This window comes from Cydia pomonella, chromosome 27 (genome assembly GCF_033807575.1).
Source record: "Cydia pomonella isolate Wapato2018A chromosome 27, ilCydPomo1, whole genome shotgun sequence".
NCBI classification, from domain to species: Eukaryota; Metazoa; Arthropoda; class Insecta; order Lepidoptera; family Tortricidae; genus Cydia; species Cydia pomonella.
This window is the reverse complement of record NC_084729.1, coordinates 8,026,894-8,047,388: the sequence shown is the minus strand read 5'-3', so window position 1 is coordinate 8,047,388 and position 20,495 is coordinate 8,026,894. Positions and strand designations below refer to the sequence as shown.

The following is a 20,495-nucleotide window of genomic DNA, read 5'->3' as shown; positions in this document are numbered from 1 at the left end:
ATGAGAAGACGTGCTAATAGAAACCAATACTTGTTATTTAGATATTACGTAACAAAAGGTGTACAATTTCAACGACTAAATCTATCAATTTTACATTTTTGCTCTAAAATCGCTACCGGGCTCGTAACCCAACTTTACGTGTGTTTATTTGTAATAAAAAAACTGAGCGGTCGAATATTCGAATATCAAAACACGTCGAATGTTCGACAAATTCGAATATTTGAATTGCAAGCCCTACATAGAACGCACGCAGAGAGTTCATGGAATCTAAAATGACAGCGATAGAGTAAATTCTGAGCTATGTAATATTAAATGTAAATAATTATTAGTTTTTTATTTATATATTTTACAATTTTGATTGATATTTGGGGTGACACCCAGGATTTCCGCACCGGGTGCCACCCATTCTGGCTACGCCACTGGAGCAAGGTACATTTAGCGAGGCCCTCTGGTGGCGCAAGAAATAACGAACATCTTTACGTTGTATCCGAGATATACTTATTTGAGGCGCGAGGCCGTAGGCGGTGGCCCACGTCGCCCACGCCTGTGGGTACTGTACTATGGATCTAAATAGGGGCTATTATGAAAACATCAATTAATAAAATAACTGTTTATTCCATTAAAATAGAAAATATACCTATTAGCTATTACTTACCAGTATTAACTATTATCAAAGTATTAAAAAATATAAAAACCAGCCTTAAGCCCATGATTCTAAGATTTACACAAACCATTTTATTGCTACACAAGTACATACTAATTAAAACAATTATACCGTTTACACAGTTACCACAAAATTCAAAAATATAGGTTAAGCGCCAACAAGACCGATACAAACACATACGATCTAAAACCATACCCTTATTTCTTCTAGTCGGCGCAATGTAATAATTGTAAGTATAAATAGATGGTATAAACGAAAGAAAAGTGACAGACCTCCATTGCCCAAGGCTAGAATCGAACTAGCGTCCTCTGCATTCGCGGCAGATGCCTAGACCACTCGGCCACGGCGGCTAGGACGAATTTTCCTAAGTATTATGCGCCCTCTGGTGTCTCAACTAGAAATAAAGATGTTTATGAAATATATAAATCTGTTTCCTTTATAGTTATTGGCCCTTATATTTATGAAGCTATTTTTTTTTAACTGTACCTTAACCTTTAACCTAAGGTCATTTAAAAGGGTCAATGCATAAATGTCAAATATTGTTTTTTGCATAGCACACTTCAGTAGAAAAAAATATTATATATATCGTTGTCTAAGTACCCTCAATACAAGCTTTATTGAGCTTACTGTGGGACTTAGTCAAATTGTGTAATAATGTCCTATAATATTTATTTATTTTATTTATTTATTTATTTATTTATGTGTTACATTTACTACTTAAACTCCGATCGTTCATGTTAACTTACATTTACATACATAAGAAAATATAGTGGCAGTAATGTAATAAAATAACAATAACAACTTTTTGTATAGCAACAAATAAAATACAAAGTTATTGAAATAAGGAAACAACACAAAATAAAAAACCATAATTATTCTTAAAAGTGTTGAAATTTCTACACAATTAACTACGAAAGAAGAAAAAGATTTCACTGTTTGAAAATAATATAAAAACAGCAGAAACTTGTGTTACAATCGGTAATGATGGTTTACAAAAGATGCCTTTTGGAAATGTATTGAGAAATTCGATTGTGAAATAGCAAATGAATGAATGAATTCTTGTTATACAATCAAATACGAAACTTTGAAAATAGCTAATATCTATTAAACTGTCTGTATCTTTAGGTACTTAAATAAAAGTAAACAAAATCTACCCTCAAATGGCTCCTTAAGCCAGTTGAGGGTAGATGGAAACATTACATGATCAAATAATGTAGGTTAAAGTCAGGTCGTTCAGTCACACATCCAGGCGGTTTTATATTTGGTTGGTTAACCGACAAATGTTATAACTACCCGAAAATTTACAAATTGTTTGTTTACTTTTATTTAAATACCTAAGTACTTCTATAATTCTTTTTTTAGCATTAGAAAGAAGGTAGACTCAGACCAAGATAAGTTAGCAGCGATTTTGATAGCCCAAACGGTGCAAGTGTCAAGTAAAAGTCATAATTTCACAGACGTTTGATATTTAAAATAACTCGTGCACCGTGTAACTTGGTTTGACTCGAAGCTTATTTTTATTAACGTGCTAATTATCCTACTAGTGCGGTAAAGTAGCACCATATGTACTGTAATAGTACATTACGATACAAGTGCGAAAAACAGGAAATTCGAAACGAGTGGCGATAAATTAAAACACGGCCGAAGGGAGTGTTTTAAATCGACCCGAGTTGCGAATGACCTATTCGCACATGTATCGTACAACGTTTTACAGTACATATGGCCCTTTAAATGTTCGACACAGTAACGTAATATGCTAATATTCGCACTAGTGCGGTAAAGTAACACCATATGTACTGTAAAATAAGTTACAGCAATTATAAATCATAATACGATCATTTACATTCTTTTTCTTTCATAAGTACGAGTAATATAAACTACTTAATTTTTAAAAGGCGTTTTTCAATAATTTTCTTTAAATAGTCACGTCAAGATTGTTAACTTTATTTCTAATGAAAAAAAACTAACTATACTTTAGTACATATTAGCTATTTTCAAAATTACCCCTTTTTCCGAAGTTATCCCAAAACACGTTAAACGATAATTTATAGATATTACTCAAACATTCAATCTTGTACAGATCTTAGTCTTAATATTGGAATTTGAAAATAACACAAATACTTCGACATTAACACGAGGTTTTCTTTTATTTTGAACCTTAAATAAGGGTTTCATTTTAACCACCGAATACGTACATCTTAATCTATGGTTAAAACAGTTCAGATTTATCAACCCCCAAAACAAAAACATACTGCTGCGACATATGTAATATGTAACTATTTAGACAACAAAACCATACTACTGCGACATATGCAATGTGTTTAACTACAGCATCTTCCTAATCATGTAGTTAAGGATGCCTCCGTTGCGGAAGTAGGTGAGGTCCACCTCCGTGTCGAAGCGCGCGATGACCTGGAACGACTTCCCGTTGTCCACCTGCAAGGGAACGGAGTGTTAATGGCTGGGTGTGTGTGTATATATATATATTATGTGCTAACGATATCATAAAACGTTAATATTGTAACAATCTCAGTACAGCGTGGTTAAAGCCTGATAATATTATATTTGGCCCCGAGATAGCGTTGCTACAAGTAGCTTGCATATGGTAATAATGAGCGAACATCTTGTGTAGTCACACGAGCAAATCATTAAAACATATATTGTAGACGTACTCCTAATGACAAAACTTTTTTTTACAATAGGGTTGTTTCCAATTTTTTTAAACGCTTGTATTACGTTCTATATTAACTAAAAGTTGCCCTAAAATTCGACTTTTATACTAATAACAGCTTTAAATATGTTAAATTAACAAAATATATTTTGACGGATGCTTTCGCGCCCAAAACGCTCTTTGAAAATTGTGTGACGTCACAGTATACGGTTTGACACACAACTACATACACACGTAGAAGATACGAGCTGTCAACTGACATTTGTCATTTATTGTTTATCGCCTAACTGTCAACAGTGTCAATCCGTGAGTTGTGACGTCATCAGAATCTTCAAAGACGTTTCGAGTTTGGTCACGTGACGTGTGCTAAAAGATATTTTAAAATCAATATTTACAAAAATATGGTCATTACAGGTCCCCTAAAAGTAGTTTAACATGTTCTTATAATCCAAAAGAATTTATTGGGATACAATTCTGCCCTAAGACTTGTAGATGGAAACAACCCTATTTAAAAAAATTATGAAGTCTCTGGACTTCCTATTTTTTTATACAAATTAATTATAATTTTATTTGTATCTCCTTGGATTTAACGGTATAAATCCCGGTCTTTCGATAGGGTTGCGTGGGGATATAGATACAACACGTAGAGGCCCCTTGGAGAGATTTAATGTCATGTAGAACACCCGTTCACAGGCGCAATAATAGACACCCATGAACCGGTCGCATCAGGCATTGGGACTATTATAGAAATAGAGAACAGTATAATGGTCTATGGATTGAAGTTTGGGAGGACAATAAGACTACTGGGCCCCTGAAACTGCCGTGGTGAAGACGACCAGGAGCAACACTGTGTGAGCGGTGGATGAGTGATAGAAATAGCACTATTGAAGGCTATTTGCGCTTCCCTCATTACCTGCACAGTGAGGTGCTGTCCCGGAGCGAGGTCTCTAGGCACCCGCAGGCTGTAGCGCTCCGCGCCCGCGAGCCCGAGGCCGTCGGCGGAGTCCCCCGGCAGGAACTGCAGCGGCATGATGCCCATGCCCACCAGGTTGGAGCGGTGGATGCGCTCGAATGATTCACCGATCACAGCTTTGATGCCCTGATAAAAAATATTTTTTTCTTGAAATGTTCACCTTATTGTAGCAAAAATAGTACGGGAAGTTCTTCATTATGGTCAAAGTCAAATTAAAAAAATCCAAACCATTAGAAATAAGGTGTTACATGGTATAATAGTACATTACGATACAGGTGCGAAAAATAGGAAAGCTGTAGTCCTTCACGAGGGCAATCAGAGGCACCTTTTCTCGTACCTGTCAAGTTACCCTGTATATACAGGGTGGACTCACCAATAGGTAGGGTCCCTTGGCGGCCCAGTCGCGGCTGGAGCCCGAGCCGTAGTCCTTGCCCACGATGGCGATCAGAGGCACCTTCTCTTGCGCGTATCTGTCAAATTAAATATTAGTTTGTGTAAATGTTACTCAATCGGGTGTTTCACTATTATATAGAAGAAGAAAGAGCTCCTGATTAGAAAAAACATAATTCAATTCTAAATAAAAAAGTAGTGTACAATTAAAAATGAATAGGCCTAGTGAAAATAACCGGGCGAGTCGGATTCGCCCACCGAGGGTTCCGTACTTTTTAGTATCTGTTGTTATAGCGGCAACAGAAATACATCATCTGTGAAAATTTCAACTGTCTAGCTATCACGGTTCATGAGATAGGTACAGCCTGGTCAGGGGGGTGTCACTACGCAGTTTAGGTATATTTGGCCGGCGCGCCTCCCGGGCAGGCGTATAGCAGCGGGCTGCCGCTCGGCTCGCACGATCACGATAATCGTGTCACGTGGCGCTCGCGCAAATTTGAAAATACACAATGGATTCGAAACCTAAATCTCGATCTAATCCGTATAAAAGATATTGTTATGTTTACTGATGTCTGAATAAACGGAAGAACAAGGAAGCAGATATAATTTTTTTTTTAATTCTGGTCGATATTGAAAGTTAAGTCATTTTGATGAATTTAAACTTTAAACCATAACATAAATACTCATTAATCAAATTCGATAACATTTTGATTTGTTTTGTTTGCATAAAACTAAAGCGCTTTAGACCAAATTAAAATGAATTATGCATTCCTAAGCTTAGACTAGGTAAATAAATACCTACTTCTAAGAATTTTTCAATAGCCTGGGTAAGGTCTATTAAGCACCTACTAAATTATTCCTTATGAATAACTTATAGGTACACACATATATCAACAACAAGGTATCACAAAATGTTAAACAAGAAGGTAAGTACCTATAATTGCGTCGTCAAGTAGGTTGATGATTGATATAGTCTAAGAGCTAGTGACCTTTTCGCGAATCGTACTTTCTTTTCAACAATTTCGACATTCACACAACAAAACATATTCTTCACCACACCCGCTCGTAAAGGCTGATTTTACCCTTCAAAAACTGTGAGTAAAGTTGCATTTTATCCTCTAGAGAGTTAAAGTAATTAGATTTTGATATGTTGTTCACGCGTTAATTAGCTTGTTGGATAGACTAATAATACTTAAACGATTATTTTGAATAATAAATATTACATATAATTAATATTTATTAATGTAATAAGAATTGTTGCAATGAAAACAAATTGTAGTTTCCTCGCATAGGTTAAATAGTTATTTATTATACAAGGGGGCAAAGTTGTTGTTTAACTTCTTGTGATTATATTGAGACCCGAGGCAGCGAACGTTTTCAAAATTGATCCACGAGCGTAGCGAGTGGTTCAAATAGTGGAATTTTGAGCGTGCGATGTCCTCGAAGCTCGAGAGGTTGAACAAATTTTGCCGCCGAGTGCCTTCTCAGGAAATAAATGAGTACGTTCAAAAATTAGGGATTGCATTTACACACAATTTTAAGCACTATTTACACGGAAATCCTCGAAGTGAAATATTTCAATTACTGCAAGAGATTCATTTATGTAGGTAATTGCCATGTTCGTGTTTCCCTGCGGACTATTTATTAAGATTGTATATTTTCGACTCTGAGATTTAATAATCGAACTTTTAAATTGGGGATAAATCAATTAAATAATACTTAAAAGTAAACACAACAATTAAAAGATAATGTTGTAATAAACACATTTGATTTTTGTACCTATTTGTATTTTATTTCGTTACAAATACCCAGTTAAACGCCCATCGGTCCAATAAACTAACTTAACAATTAACATAAATAAGTTGCCAGCTCTTAGACTATGATTATGGCGCGTCGTCTTGGAAGCAAGCGTAAAAGCGGCGGCGCCCGATCGGTTCGCATTTCTTCTTTAGTTTCCGGAGTCCTTACTTAGTAAGAGTTAAAATAAACATCAATAATTTATTGAATATTGGTTGCCCAGAAACAATATTAGGAACTGACCGACATATACTCGTACTTCCGTGAGAATCAGACATACTATCTTCGGATAAAAATTTTATGTTTACAGAATCAACGTTTGTAATTCCTACATAATTATTTACCTTAAAAATAATCAGTAGGTATAGGTACAAAAACTTGTCAAGTGACAACCCTGTGCCGGCACTCACAGCTGGGTCATAAAACTGCGGCGCGCAAAGAAGATTCACGGTTCGTGCGCGGTTATAAGTTTCAATTTTGCTTGCAGGCGGCGAGTGTAGGTATAATTTTATACCTAAATCTGACTTTTCTGAAGGAGTGGATTTTCTGTACGGTAGTACTATTAGTTATTCTGTGGCCGGTGAAAGACAAACAGACGGACCGGACGGACAGCGGAGTCTCAGTAATAGGGTTCCGTCAATTTCGTTAGCGCGATGTACAAAATCGCCGTTCTCGGTATAGCGTCATCTAGCGTGATATTTGGTAGACTCTTTTATATGTGTGAACGTACTCTAAGGACTCGAATACCATTTTTTGTATCGGACGTGATCCGTCTGTTTGTCTCACCTGTCAGCCGCGTCGAAGATGTCCATGAAGTCCCCGATGAGGTGGTGAGTAGTTCTCGGTCTCTCTGTCTATTCGTCTGTCTGTCTGTCTGTCTCAACTGTCAGCCGCGTCGAAGATGTCCATAAGGTCCCCGCTGGTGTGGTGAATGGTCATCGGTCTGTCCGTCTGTCTGTCTGTCTCACGTGTCAGCAGCGTCGAAGATGTCCATGAGGTCTCCGCTGGGGTGGTGAGTGGTCATCGGTCTGTCCGTCTGTCTGTCTGTCTGTCTGTCTCACCTGTCAGCGGCGTCGAAAATGTCCATGAGATCCCCTCTGGGGTGGTAAGTGGTCCTCGGTCTGTCCGTCTGTCTGTCTGTCTGTCTGTCTCACCTGTCAGCAGCGTCGAAGATGTCCATGAGGTCCCCACTTGGGTGGTGAATGGTCCTCGGTCCGGGAGCGGGCGCCATTTTGTTCACGATTCGAATGTTCGCGAACGTTCCGCGCGACATAATGGCGTCGTTGCCGCGACGGGAGCCGTACGAATTAAACTCGCGAGGGGTGAGCCTGTGTACAAAATAATATTTATTAAGACAATAAATAAATAAAATAAAATAAAAATTGTTTATTTCGGACCATTAAGAATCCATAGCGCTTTTAGTAAAAAATCTTAATAGCTATCTAATTATCTATGTTAATCAACTACAAACTAATCCATGCCTTACCACCTCACCAAGAGGCTTTGCCCTACTTATCCCTCCCAATCACCACACCGACCCAGTATTTAGTGAGCGGGCAGTCGAGTCTCTCGGCCAACGCAATACAACGCAACTAGAAACAATTAATTATGTAGGTATTTTTCTTCAGAATGAACAGATTTTCCCCCTAAGTCCTCAGATGGCGTACATACCCTCTGCCGGCGAGGTAGCGCGCCGCGGGCGAGTTCCGCGCGATGGCCCCGGCCGGCGAGATGTGGTCCGTGGTCACCGAGTCGCCCAGCAGGAGCAGGCAGCGGGCGTCTTCAATGTCGCGGATGGTGCCGAGCTCCTGTGAAAAAATAGTACATTACGATACAAGTGCGAAAAATAGGAAATTCGAAACGAGTGGCGATAAATTAAAACACGACCGAAGGGAGTGTTTTAAATCGACACGAGTTGCGAATTACCTATTCGCACATGTATCGTACAACGTTTTACAGTACATATGGCCCTTTAAATGTTCGACACAGTAACGTAATATGCTACTTCTCGCACTAGTGCTATAAAGTAGCCCCATATGTACTGTAATAGTACATTACGATACAAGTGCGAAAAATAGGAAATTCGAAACGAGTGGCGATAAATTAAAACACGACCGAAGGGAGTGTTTTAAATCGACACGAGTTGCGAATTACCTATTCGCACATGTATCGTACAACGTTTTACAGTACATATGGCCCTTTAAATGTTCGACACAGTAACGTAATATGCTACTTTTCGCACTAGTGCTATAAAGTAGCCCCATATGTACTGTAAATATAATTTAAGTACGAAGACAAATGAAACACCCAGGCAAAATAATTCTGGGATACATAAAGTTTGAAGTCGGACAATTTTTAAAAAACCGGTCACGTGCGAGTTCTTTTAACTCGCGCACCGTGGGTTCCGTACAAACTTTCAATTTTCTCATGTCAATCACGAAAGACTTTTGACCAGAACTGTACTAAGAATAATTGTGTACAGCGCCATCTATGGGCAAAGGCGCAACATGATACATACAGTTGTTGGTTTTTCAGGGATAATTCTTTATCATGTGAACCGATTTCAACAATATTTTTTTTATTTGAAAGAAGGTGTCTTTAGTTAAATCTCATAAGAATTTCAAGTATAATAATCATAATAAACACCCTCAAACGGGATTGAATTAAATTATAAAATGTTTTTTTTTTATTTAAAAAAAAGTTATCAAGATAGAGGTCTGATTTTATTTTTCCTGTAACCTTTATGATAATGTTATTATTATGTAAATATTTCATAATTTTTCTTTGGTAAACTTCAGAGATAAGGGGGTATTATGAGGGTAGCGGTATTTTTTTTTCACATTTTCCTTCGTAAGTCTTTTTTTTTTCACTAAGAAAAATAAATAAAAAATCATTTTGTAATGTCCAATTTGAGCTGTTTCAAATGATACCCCACTTGACCTAGTAACTAAACATTGAAATTTTGCCCCCTCTTTATATTGGACATTTTCCATAATTAATAAAAATAAAATAAATTAAATACAATTCCAATGTGTCTGGGTTAGCGTTGTTCATAAATATTCCAAATTTCAAATCGATGGCTTAAGTAGTTCTCGAAATATTTATCAATGTGACAGACTGACGGACAGAGTCGCACTATAAGGGTTCCTTTTGTACCTTTTTGGTACGGAACCCTAAATACTGTTCGGTCCGTTTTCACAATGATGGGGGGGTTTTAGCGCTCAGCAGTTGGCGCCACTGTAGATGTAGGTCCAGAAAAACAGATCTCAAAATTCAGCTATGGTTATTTTTAAAAATCAATACATCACACAAAGGTATTTTAACGTCTGAATATGTAACTTTTTGAACCTGATTAATTTTGCATATATTTTAGTTCACACTTTTTTTTTAACTTTATTGAGCTATCTAATGTTTACCATGACTAATTAAAAATGTAAAAAAGATTTACCGCAATTATGAATAAGGAGTCAAATTCGCGATAAAAAAGCTTTCAACCCCCAAAAGTTCTATGCCTTCGAGCAACACCGGCTTCCGACACGTCAGAAGGGAGGAGCCTTAAGCGACATCTTACCGAACAAATCATTCTGCCATTTTTTGCGGACACGTGCACACAGTCGCACTTCTCACTCACTACATACAAAATTCAATCTGTAATGACGACACAAATACATAGAAAATGACACACGTCAAAGACAAATCTTGCACACCTCGATCTCTTTTTGTGTACGGACGAGTCACAACATGCACCGACATAGGTACAGTTGTACCTATGCTTTGGCAGAAGGGAAATAGTATGAATGGCTCCCTTCCCGGTGTTGCTCGATGTTCTATTTTTTTTTTATAGGACATTATTACACAAATTGACTAAGTCCCACAGTAAGCTCAATAAGGCTTGTGTTGAGGGTACTTAGACAACGATATATATAATATATAAATATTAATAAATACTTAAATACATAGAAAACACCCATGACTCAGGAAAAAATATCCATGCTCATCACACGTATAAATGCCCTTACCAGGATTTGAACCCGGGACCATCAGCTTCGTAGGCAGCGTCACTACCCACTAGGCCAAACCGGTCGTCAAATGCATTTGACATTTTGAAAGACCTACGTCTACACTAGCGCCCCTAGCGACGAAATTAAACACGGTAACCCTCATTAACTACGAAAGTCTTTAGCAAAGATAATTTGAAATAAATGAAGATTATCAAACTAATGTTTGTAGCCACAGTAAACTTACTGCCATCTTTCGACACATTATTCAAACTTTTAGAACGCCATTTGACTTTGATCCTTATTATTTCACTGAAATGTGTTCAATTTAATATCAAAAAGTGGCCGCTATCTACCTTGCAGAAATTAATTACTTACTTGGACTCTATTGCCTAGGTAATAAAGGTGATGATATTTTGACTAAAATACAAATATCTCAGTTCTGCAATGGAATTCCGCTTGGTGCCCATAGAACGAACAGAAGTACATAGAAATACCTATCTAATGACCTAACTCTCATTTCTGGTTTTGGATCAGGCTCCATATAAAATTGTCCGTGAGGCAATCCCAATCTGTAGCATCACTCAAGGAGAAGCTTAAAAAATTGTGGCTTTCCGATGCTTTGGTTACGACTTCCTAGTTCCATTGAGTACTTCTACTTTTTTAATTTCCTTTACTTTTCTGGTTCGAATTCTATCTATTTATATTATATATTGAATATTTATTTATTTATATATATATATATATATATATATATATATATATATATATGTATGAATTATTTTTCTATCTATGTATATTTGTATCAATGTGTATTCAAAACGTGAATTTCATTAATTTCAGTGATTGTACACTTTTGTGTTTGTCATTCATTCACCGTTACTTCTGTTATTCTCAAAGGTTAACTGGAAGAGATCCCATACAGGGATAAGTTCGCCTTTGTTGTATTTAATTTACTCTGTGACTGTGTTTTTCGTGTTTTTATTTCTATGTACAATATAGTACATTACGATACAAGTGCGAAAAATAGGAAATTCGAAACGAGTGGCGATAAATTAAAACACGACCGAAGGGAGTGTTTTAAATCGACACGAGTTGCGAATTACCTATTTGCACATGTATCGTACAACGTTTTACAGTACATATGGCCTTTTAAATGTTCGACACAGTAACGTAATATGCTAATTTTCGCACTAGTGCGCTAAAGTAGCACCATATGTACTGTAAAAGTATATACATACATACATACAATTGTAGAAAGGCTGAACGACCGGTTTGGCCTAGTGGGTAGTGACCCTGCCTACGAACTTACGAAGCTGATGGTCCCGGGTTCAAATCCTGGTAAGGGCATTTATTCGTGTGATGAGCATGGATGTTTGTTCCTGACTCATGAGTGTTTTCTATGTATTTAAGTATTTATATATTATATATATCGTTGTCTAAGTACCCTCAACAAAAGCCTTATTGAGCTTACTGTGGGACTTAGTTAATTTGTGTAATAATGTCCTATAATATTTATTTATTATTTATTAAAAGTGGGGTAAGTTCTGACATACTCTATAAGTAAATTTTCAGTACCTTGGTCATCCCGTCGAAGAACGGCGGTCTCTTGATGTAGGTGGAGTCGGGGTCCCAGCCGTACAACTTGCCTTTGGGCACGTCCAAGGCTTGCCAGGAAGGCGAGCCCAGCTCGATCTTCTCGTACACCTGGACAAAGGACAATACATACACTAAGAATACATATTATTAATTAATAATTAATATCTATATATTACTCGTTTTAAAACACCCAGAAGAAAGAGAAAGAAGAATCAGATACTGTGATGTAGTTCATTAACAACACTCAAGGAATCCCGCAGGAGTTATGGATTGTGAAATAAAAAGCTATAATCCCGAGGGAGTTATTTTATTTTTAATTTTTTTATACCACGTCGGTGGCAAACAAGCATACGGCCCGCCTGATGGTAAGCAGTCACCGTAGCCTATGGACGTCTGCAACTCCAGACTATGCGCGTTGCCGACCCTTTAAAAACCTGTACACTCCTTTTTTGAAGAAACCCATACTGTATACCCTCGGGAAAACCTCGGCAGGGAGCTCATTCCACAGCCGGAGCGTTCGCGGGAGGAAATTCCTCTTGAACCGCACCATTTGTGCGCGACCATTTAGGCTCTAGGGTGTGAGGATGAACTCCCTGCCGACGGCGAGCGGTGCGGTGATAGAAAGTGGCCGTTGGCATCATGTCAAACAATTCCTCAGAGCACAGCCCATTGTTATTATGTCACTAATTTATACGAACGAGTGAATACGAAATGAGTTTTACTTTTAAAATACTGATGTATAATGTTATTGCTTATGTTTTAGAATATTTAATTTGATTAATTGAATAGTCGGTTAAAAATATTTTTTCACAATGTTCAATTGTGGCTGAATGCCGGATAGGTTGCCTAACCTGTCAAAAAATGATAATATGGCGGACGAAAGTTTGAAATGTTACCGTATTTAATAATTATTTCGCTACAAATTTTTTTTTCTTCGCGAGTGTGACGTAGCTCCGGGGGTAAGAATATTGCAAACTCGAGTATTTAATTCAATCTAAAAACCTCGTTTCCAATATTTTACTTACCCTCCTCGCTGCACAATGTACTAATCACTAATCACTCACGCTTCGGGGTCGGTATGGAGTGAAACATGTCGAGAAATTGACCTTAAATATATGAGTGCTCCGTTTTAATATAGTTAAATTCCTCTCCTTCAAATTTAAGCTGTCTAGGAACAACTATTTTATGTCATACCAAAAACCCGACCCGGACCCGGGTACGTCCTTAAACTACGTCCACAAGAGAGGTATGGGCATTGTGAATGTCATCTCGCTTTGTGTGGTAGGGCACAGCACAGCGGATGTCATTCCAGATCTAGAGCAGAGCCCAACTGGGGAAGTACCTCCACCTTACAGAAAACAGCAGCCAAATAACAATAGACCCTGCTCATAGTGTTGTGTTCCTGCCGGTGAGTAAGGTTGCCAGAGCTAAACGAGGGGGGGGAGGGGGTTGGGGTCGGCAACGCGCATGTAACTCCTCTGGAGTTGCAGGCGTACATAGGCTACGGAGATTGCTTACTATCAGGCGGGCCGTATGCTTGTTGCCACCGACGTAGTATAAAAAAAAACTCCACCTTGCCCCTCTATTTAAAAGACGAACGGCAAATAACGTACATTTATTAATGAAAATTGCCCAAGGTATAGTTGATTCTCCGGACCTAGTGAGTAAAGTACAATTCTATATACCTGCCTCGCAATTGCGCAGAAGGCCCTTGCTTCGTATACCTCTTTCTCGCAATAACATTCGTAAAAAATGTTTCTTCCCTCGAACAACTAGGCTATTTAATGAACTGAACGAGATGTCCGACGTAGATTTGTTTCATAGTAAAATTAATATAGTTAACGATACCCGACATAATTCTGCGTTCACAGTTCTTTATGTTCATAGTTTCTGACCTGAATACAACTTTGGCTATTTCGAGACCTTCACATTTGTGTTATTTAGCATTATAGTACCTGGGCGACCGAGCTTTGCTCGGTTATAACTATTTATTGTAATATGGTGGTGTATAGGTGATAATAATCTTAACTACATTTTTTACTAAATTAAATTTGTCTAAAACAATAAAATTTAAAAAATTACATATAAACTTGAGCATATAAAAAAAAAAAAAAAAAAGTTAATCACCGGGCGAGATTCGAACCCGTAACACTCGTTCCTAGCCGTCCGCGTCTTAACCCGCTGGACCAGACGGCCAGTGACCGGCAACACAAAATTAGCGACCATATTCTGCGTCGTAAGAAAAACGCATGAAAACTCGAAAACACGCGTTTTCCCAAACATACGACTAATCTAGATCGATTGTATACCCCCAAAAACCCCCATATACCAAATTTCAGCGAAATCGTTAGAGCCGTTTCCGAGATCACAGAAATATATATATATACAAGAATTGCTCGTTTAAAGGTATAAGATAAAGGTATAAGATATGTGGAAGCTTGTAATGTGCATCTAGTAGATAAGTTTATGAACCTATGTATTTTAGGCAGTAAGCACCCCGAATAAAATAAAATAAAAATGAATGAATGAATGATTACCTCTTTGAACATGTTGGGGATGACGTGTTTGTTCTCGACGTCCTGGATGTCGGCGCGCGTGGGCCAGATGTCGCGCAGGAACACCGCGCTGCCGTCGGCGCGCTTACCTGTACACAAATATATTTATACTAAAACACATCCAACTTCTTCTTCCTCGCGTTGTCCCGGCATTTTGCCACGGCTCATGAGAGCCTGGGGTCCGCTTGACAACTAATCCCAAGATTTGGCGTAGGCACTAGTTTTTACGAAAGCGACTGCCATCTGACCTTCCAACCCAGAGGGTAAACTAGGCCTTGTTAGGAATAGTCCGGTTTCCTCACGATGTTTTCCTTCACCGAAAAGCGACTGGTAAATATCAAATGATATTTCGTACATAAGTTCCGAAAAACCCATTGGTACGAGCCGGGGTTTGAACCCGCGACCTCCGGATTGCAAGTCGCACGCTCTTACCGCTAGGCCACCAGCACAACACATCCAACTTGTCAGTAGAAAAAATTAATTATTATAAAAAAACAAAAAACCCCACTGCACACTAAAAAAGAGAAAAACAAGCCCCACAAGAATATTGTGCAGTGGGGTTTTTTGTTATTTTTTTTATATTTTTTTTTATTTTTATTTATAAAGTTACCCCCAAAAAAACATACTGTGCCACTCCCGTGATCAAGACGAATCTAAAGATACCTCATACATCAAAATCCATCAAGCCGTTTAGGCTACAGGAGGCCACAAAGAAAAAGACATACATACATACATACATACATACTCTCGAAAAACATTACCCTCCTCCCTTTGGCAGTCGGGTAAGAAAGGCACGAAATTCAAATTTTCTATGGTAGATAAACCCTTCGAGCCAAAATTTTTTAAATGTACCGCCTTTTTCTACAAACAAAGCTGTGTCGGAGTATAATTTTTTTTTCTCTAGCTATATCTGCGATCAGTCAGACTATAAGCAGATTGGTTGAATGCGAGAGACAGTCCTCCAGTGAGGACTTCTACTCATTTAGCTTCAACTTTTTTTTTCCTATCTATGTATGAGGGAAGATGTATTTTCTTTTTAAGCTTTTTTCATATCCCTTGTCTGTGAGTTTTGCTGCCAGGTCATTTGGGTGGTGGCTTAATCTACGTTGATATGCTTTAGTTGCATGAAGGATTTTTTCCTTCACAGTATTGATTTGCAGGTATTTATGTATTTCCGAGTTGGTTGTGAACCACGGAGCGTTACATATGGACCGCAGTATGTTGCTTTACATTCTTTGTATTATTGAGATGTTAAGAGTTACTGGCACTGCCCCAAAGTTGTATGCCGTTCATCCATGCTGGCTTAAGAATAGATTTGTAGATTAGGAGTTTATTGTCTGTGAAGAGTATAGAAATAATGTGAAAAAGGGTAACTAAATAGCTAGTAGTCAAACCGGAGGTAGTTCAAAACTCGACTCCTCAATCCTACCAATTGTGTCTAATTCTTGTTTTTTTTATTACCAGTATAAGGAACAAGACTAGAAACAAAGGACACCCATTCTGGCGTCATCTATACTCTGTATCTTTAGGTATTTAAATAAAAGTAAACAAACAATTTGTAAATTTTCGGGTAGTTATAACATTTATTGGTTAACCAACCAAATACAAAACCGCCTGGGTCTGATCGACCTGACTTTAACCTACAATATTTGATCATGTAATGTTTTTATATACCCTCAACTGACTTAAGGAGCCATTTGAGGGTAGATTTTGTTTACTTTTATTTAAATATCTATAGATACAGAGTATAGTAGTCTATAACTAGTTGGGGAATACTACGTGACAATTCAAATACGTGGAGACAGGTCGCCCATTTTACTTCGGCTACGATCACTGTATTTTGTTTTACGGCATACTGATTCGGGGTAAATCAGCATATACAGAAACCGCTTCATTCTTCAAAATGTATGAATGCTTCATGTTAAATATGTTTACTTCGGTTACTTCCATACTCTTATGTCCTATGGCATTCTGATCTGGAGTAAAACACCACAGTTTCTTAGCCTTTTTAAGTAAATAGTTCTTACCCAGTGCCTGCCAAAGCGTAGGCGATGACCAATAGGAGAAGCGAGATATTTAGCGCGAGTTTTGGAATTGATGCTCCATATTAAATATATTTACTTCGGTTACTTCTATACTGTTATGTCTTATGGCATTCAGATCTGGGGTATAACAGCTCAGTATCTTAGCCTCTTTAAATTTCTTACCCAGTGGTTGAGTTTCAAAGTCGATATCGACAGTGCCCGCCAAAGCGTAGGCGATGACCAATAGGGGAGAGGCGAGATAGTTGGCGCGAGTGTTGGGGTGAATGCGGCCTTCGAAGTTGCGGTTGCCGGAGAGGACGCCGCAGCACACCAGCTCGTTCTATTGGAAAGAAACAGGTATATGATACGGTATGAACATTTAAAGGCAAAAAAAAAAGTGTAGCCCTCTCCCTTGTGTGTTTCTCATATATTTGGTTTTTAGATAAGAACGGTTACAACTAGAACATAATCATATTAGTTTGTTAATTTAATGCCATCTTTCGACACATAATTAAAACTTTTAGAACGCCTTTTGACTTTGATCCCTATTCTTTCACTGGTATGTGTTAAATTTGTTAAATATCAAAAAGTGGCGCCATATAATACATCAAAGGCCAAAGGTATGGCGGCATCGTTTCGAGCGATGGCGCCACAACCTTTCGCCGATGCCCGGTAAGATGGCGCTACTTTTTGATATTTAACAAATGTAACACATATCAATGAAATTATGATGATCAAAGTCAAATGGCGTTCTAAAACATGCCTAGCTGATTTGATTACATCGCTATTAACCTTTTGAACGCCAAGAACACCTAAAGTCCTCATTACTAGTTGTGCCCACAGCGCCAAGCACAATTATAGGTGTATGTATGTATGTTGTATATACTTTATTGTACATAGAAATAAAAACACAAAAAAGAAGCACGAAACACGAAACAGAGTAAATTCAATACAACAAAGGCGAACTTATCCCTGTATGGGATCTCTTCCAGTTAACCTTTGAGGAAATGAGTAAAACAAACGTTGCCCAATGGGTGAAGAACTTAGATATTGTATTATAATTTAGAATTAAGCGACTCTGTAAATGCCATACGAATAAATAAATAAATAAAGTAAAACAGAAGTAACTATGGTGTTATGGCAGATGCTGTCAAAGTAACCTTCACACTTTCGAATAAGGTTTACATTAGCTTGCGCCCGGGACCTAGGCGTTTGAGTGATGTTTGCGTATATGACATAAAGCGTTCAAAGGGTTAAAAGAGCGCGAAGCACTGATATAAGTATCTGCAACCTGGTGACAGCCAGCTGGTGACATACCTTCTCAATAGTGTTGGCGATGTTGTCATCAATGGGTCCAGAGTTCCCGATACACGTCATACATCCGTAGCCTACGATATCAAAGCCTAACTTTTCAAGGTACGGGACCACTCCAGATTCCTGAAAAAAAAAATCGAAGTTAATATTACCTGTTAAGTAGTTTATGTCAGCAGTGATATTGTATTCATTTTGTTATTACTATTCCCTACTAGAAATAAAAACAATATGTAATTTACATCACTATTAACGCTCCCTATATATTTTTTTTGTATGTATCAACTTATCTCATTAAGCGAAATGTAATATTTCTTTTGAGATAAATAAAATATCTTTAACCCGAATATGGTGTTTCGACCTGGATTTGTGCTAAATGGCAGAATCATGAATTATACACGGTACCCGCGAGGAAACGGAAAGATTTTGACTGTATATTGCGGATCGTATTTAAAGACAAAAATGTCATACAAACTTTTTTTTTATTCGCCTAGTTTCAGAGTTAATACCAATTTAAAAAAAAAACGTTTTTTTAACGTGTTTTAGTGCATAACGCCTTTTTGATGGCGATGTCGCCACTATGGGACCTCAGAGAGCATATAATTGGGACGTAGTCTAAACGTCCTTATTGACAGATATCAAAGTGACAAGGAACCCTTTGAATAGACTAGTTTTTACGAAAAAATAGGTACCAATTCATATAGGGACCGTGCGCGTTGGAGAGTCTGCCATCTTGTGGCCTGAATCGGAACCATAAACATGCACATTTACACGTCACGTGTTTTCTTGTGCATAGTAGTTTCTGCCATCTTCTGGGCTACACCGGCACAATAAACGTCACATTTACGCCTCGCGCCAAAAATCTGACGGCTCCTGTGCTGCCTCCTACAGTTCACGCACGCTCCCTATTAATCTATAAATTTTCCAAAAACATGTACTTATTATGTTTAAAAACATACAAATAGTAGAATCCAAAAAAAAAAAATTTTTGGCGGAATTGACTTAAATTTGTATGATTTTTTCCTTTTGTGACGTCAGGAATACGTGGTCAATTTTTTTCCGTTTCCGAAGAGTTATTTATTATTTATTTATACTATCCACCAACCAAACTAACGACCTAGGTGTTAGAACATATAAACCAAACAGGTTTTAAACCCAATGTTCCTTAGCTGGAAGCTATTTGTTTTTGTCTGTGGTTCTTTATTTTGTCAGTTTGCAAACAAATGAATACACGTATCGTTTTGCTGTCTGCGACAATATAATGTTTTACTCTATTCAATCCTGGTAGAATTCCACTCCAAACCCAATAGGTTATGGGCCCAGGATACGCGAATAATTAGTACGTAAATAGTTTTCGGCAAAAAGTTCAAAAATTAATTCGAAAATGTCGTATGAAAATTTGCCGACGACGACCTCGTCTTCCACGTCGAGTTCCGGGATCGCAGTCAATTTTGAAAAGCTCAGTGGCATAGCTAACTATGGAAACTGGAAGTTTTTGATGCGTATGTACTTGATTCACGAAAATCTATGGGATTGCATACAGGAAGAGTCTACCGGCGTTCCCAAGGTCAGCGATGAGCGTCAACAACAGAGAACGCTTGCAAAAATATGCCTGATGGTGCAGCCGTCATCGTTTTCACATGTACGTAACGCAAAGACTGGATACGAAGCTTGGAACAATTTGAAAAATGCCTACGAAGATAAAGTGCTATGTAGAAGACTAGGACTGCTACGTACTTTATTTGGATTGAAACTAGAGCAATTTAAGGATATGGAGGCGTATCTCTTGAAGATCACTGATTTAGATCAACAACTACGAGACATAAATTCTCCATTAGATGATGATTTCCTGTCAGTAATTATGTTAAGTGGTCTACCACCAGGCTATGATCCACTTATTATGGCATTGGAAAATTCTAACATTAAATTGTGCAGTGAAACAGTAAAAAGTAAATTACTACAAGAAAATTTACGACGAGACGATAAGACCGAAGAAAGTTCTATGTTTACAAACCGGGGTTCTAGTTCAAAAAGTGTCAACAAACATCCATCGAAGGTTAAGTGCTTCATATGTAAGAAACCGAATCATTATGCGAAAAACTGTCCAAACAAAGCCAATAAAAGTGAGAAACGCAGTGAGAAGACTGAAAAAGCGTGGAACGGAACGTTGCTAACCGCTTTGGCAGTTGACGTTAAGTCAAACTCCTTTTACATTGACAGCGGCTCAACTTGTCATATGTCAAACGATAAAACGTTATTGCAAAATTATGTTTTGGAAACTCCGCGTTCAGTAACAGTGGCGAATAAAGAAAAGTTGCATAGTGAGGGACATGGAACCGTCGAATTGTTGTTAAAAGGACACAGTGAAACTACGAAAATAAGCGATGTTGTTTACGTGCCGGGATTGTCAACAAATCTTATTTCCGTTGGCAAGATGGTAGACAAAGGACTCGAAGTGCATTTTAAGAAGCAGAAATGCGATATTTATTGCGGCAAAGATGTAATTGCCAGTG

General features: G+C 37.9%; 1 protein-coding gene across 1 annotated transcript in view; it reads right to left on the bottom strand.

Moving 5' to 3' along the window:
* Positions 1–2,584: 2,584 nt before the first annotated feature.
* Positions 2,585–20,495, bottom strand: part of LOC133532590 (cytoplasmic aconitate hydratase-like) — a 76,682-nt gene continuing 58,771 nt past the window's right edge. Inside the window, exons 14-22 of the mRNA XM_061871334.1 lie at positions 17,989–18,108; positions 16,855–17,011; positions 14,630–14,736; positions 12,072–12,200; positions 8,167–8,303; positions 7,650–7,823; positions 4,682–4,778; positions 4,249–4,434; positions 2,585–3,100 (exon numbers count right to left, since the gene is read on the bottom strand). Coding sequence (XP_061727318.1) covers positions 2,990–3,100; positions 4,249–4,434; positions 4,682–4,778; positions 7,650–7,823; positions 8,167–8,303; positions 12,072–12,200; positions 14,630–14,736; positions 16,855–17,011; positions 17,989–18,108 — 1,218 coding nt within the window. The 3' untranslated portion in view covers positions 2,585–2,989. The remainder of the gene's footprint in view (positions 3,101–4,248; positions 4,435–4,681; positions 4,779–7,649; positions 7,824–8,166; positions 8,304–12,071; positions 12,201–14,629; positions 14,737–16,854; positions 17,012–17,988; positions 18,109–20,495) is intronic.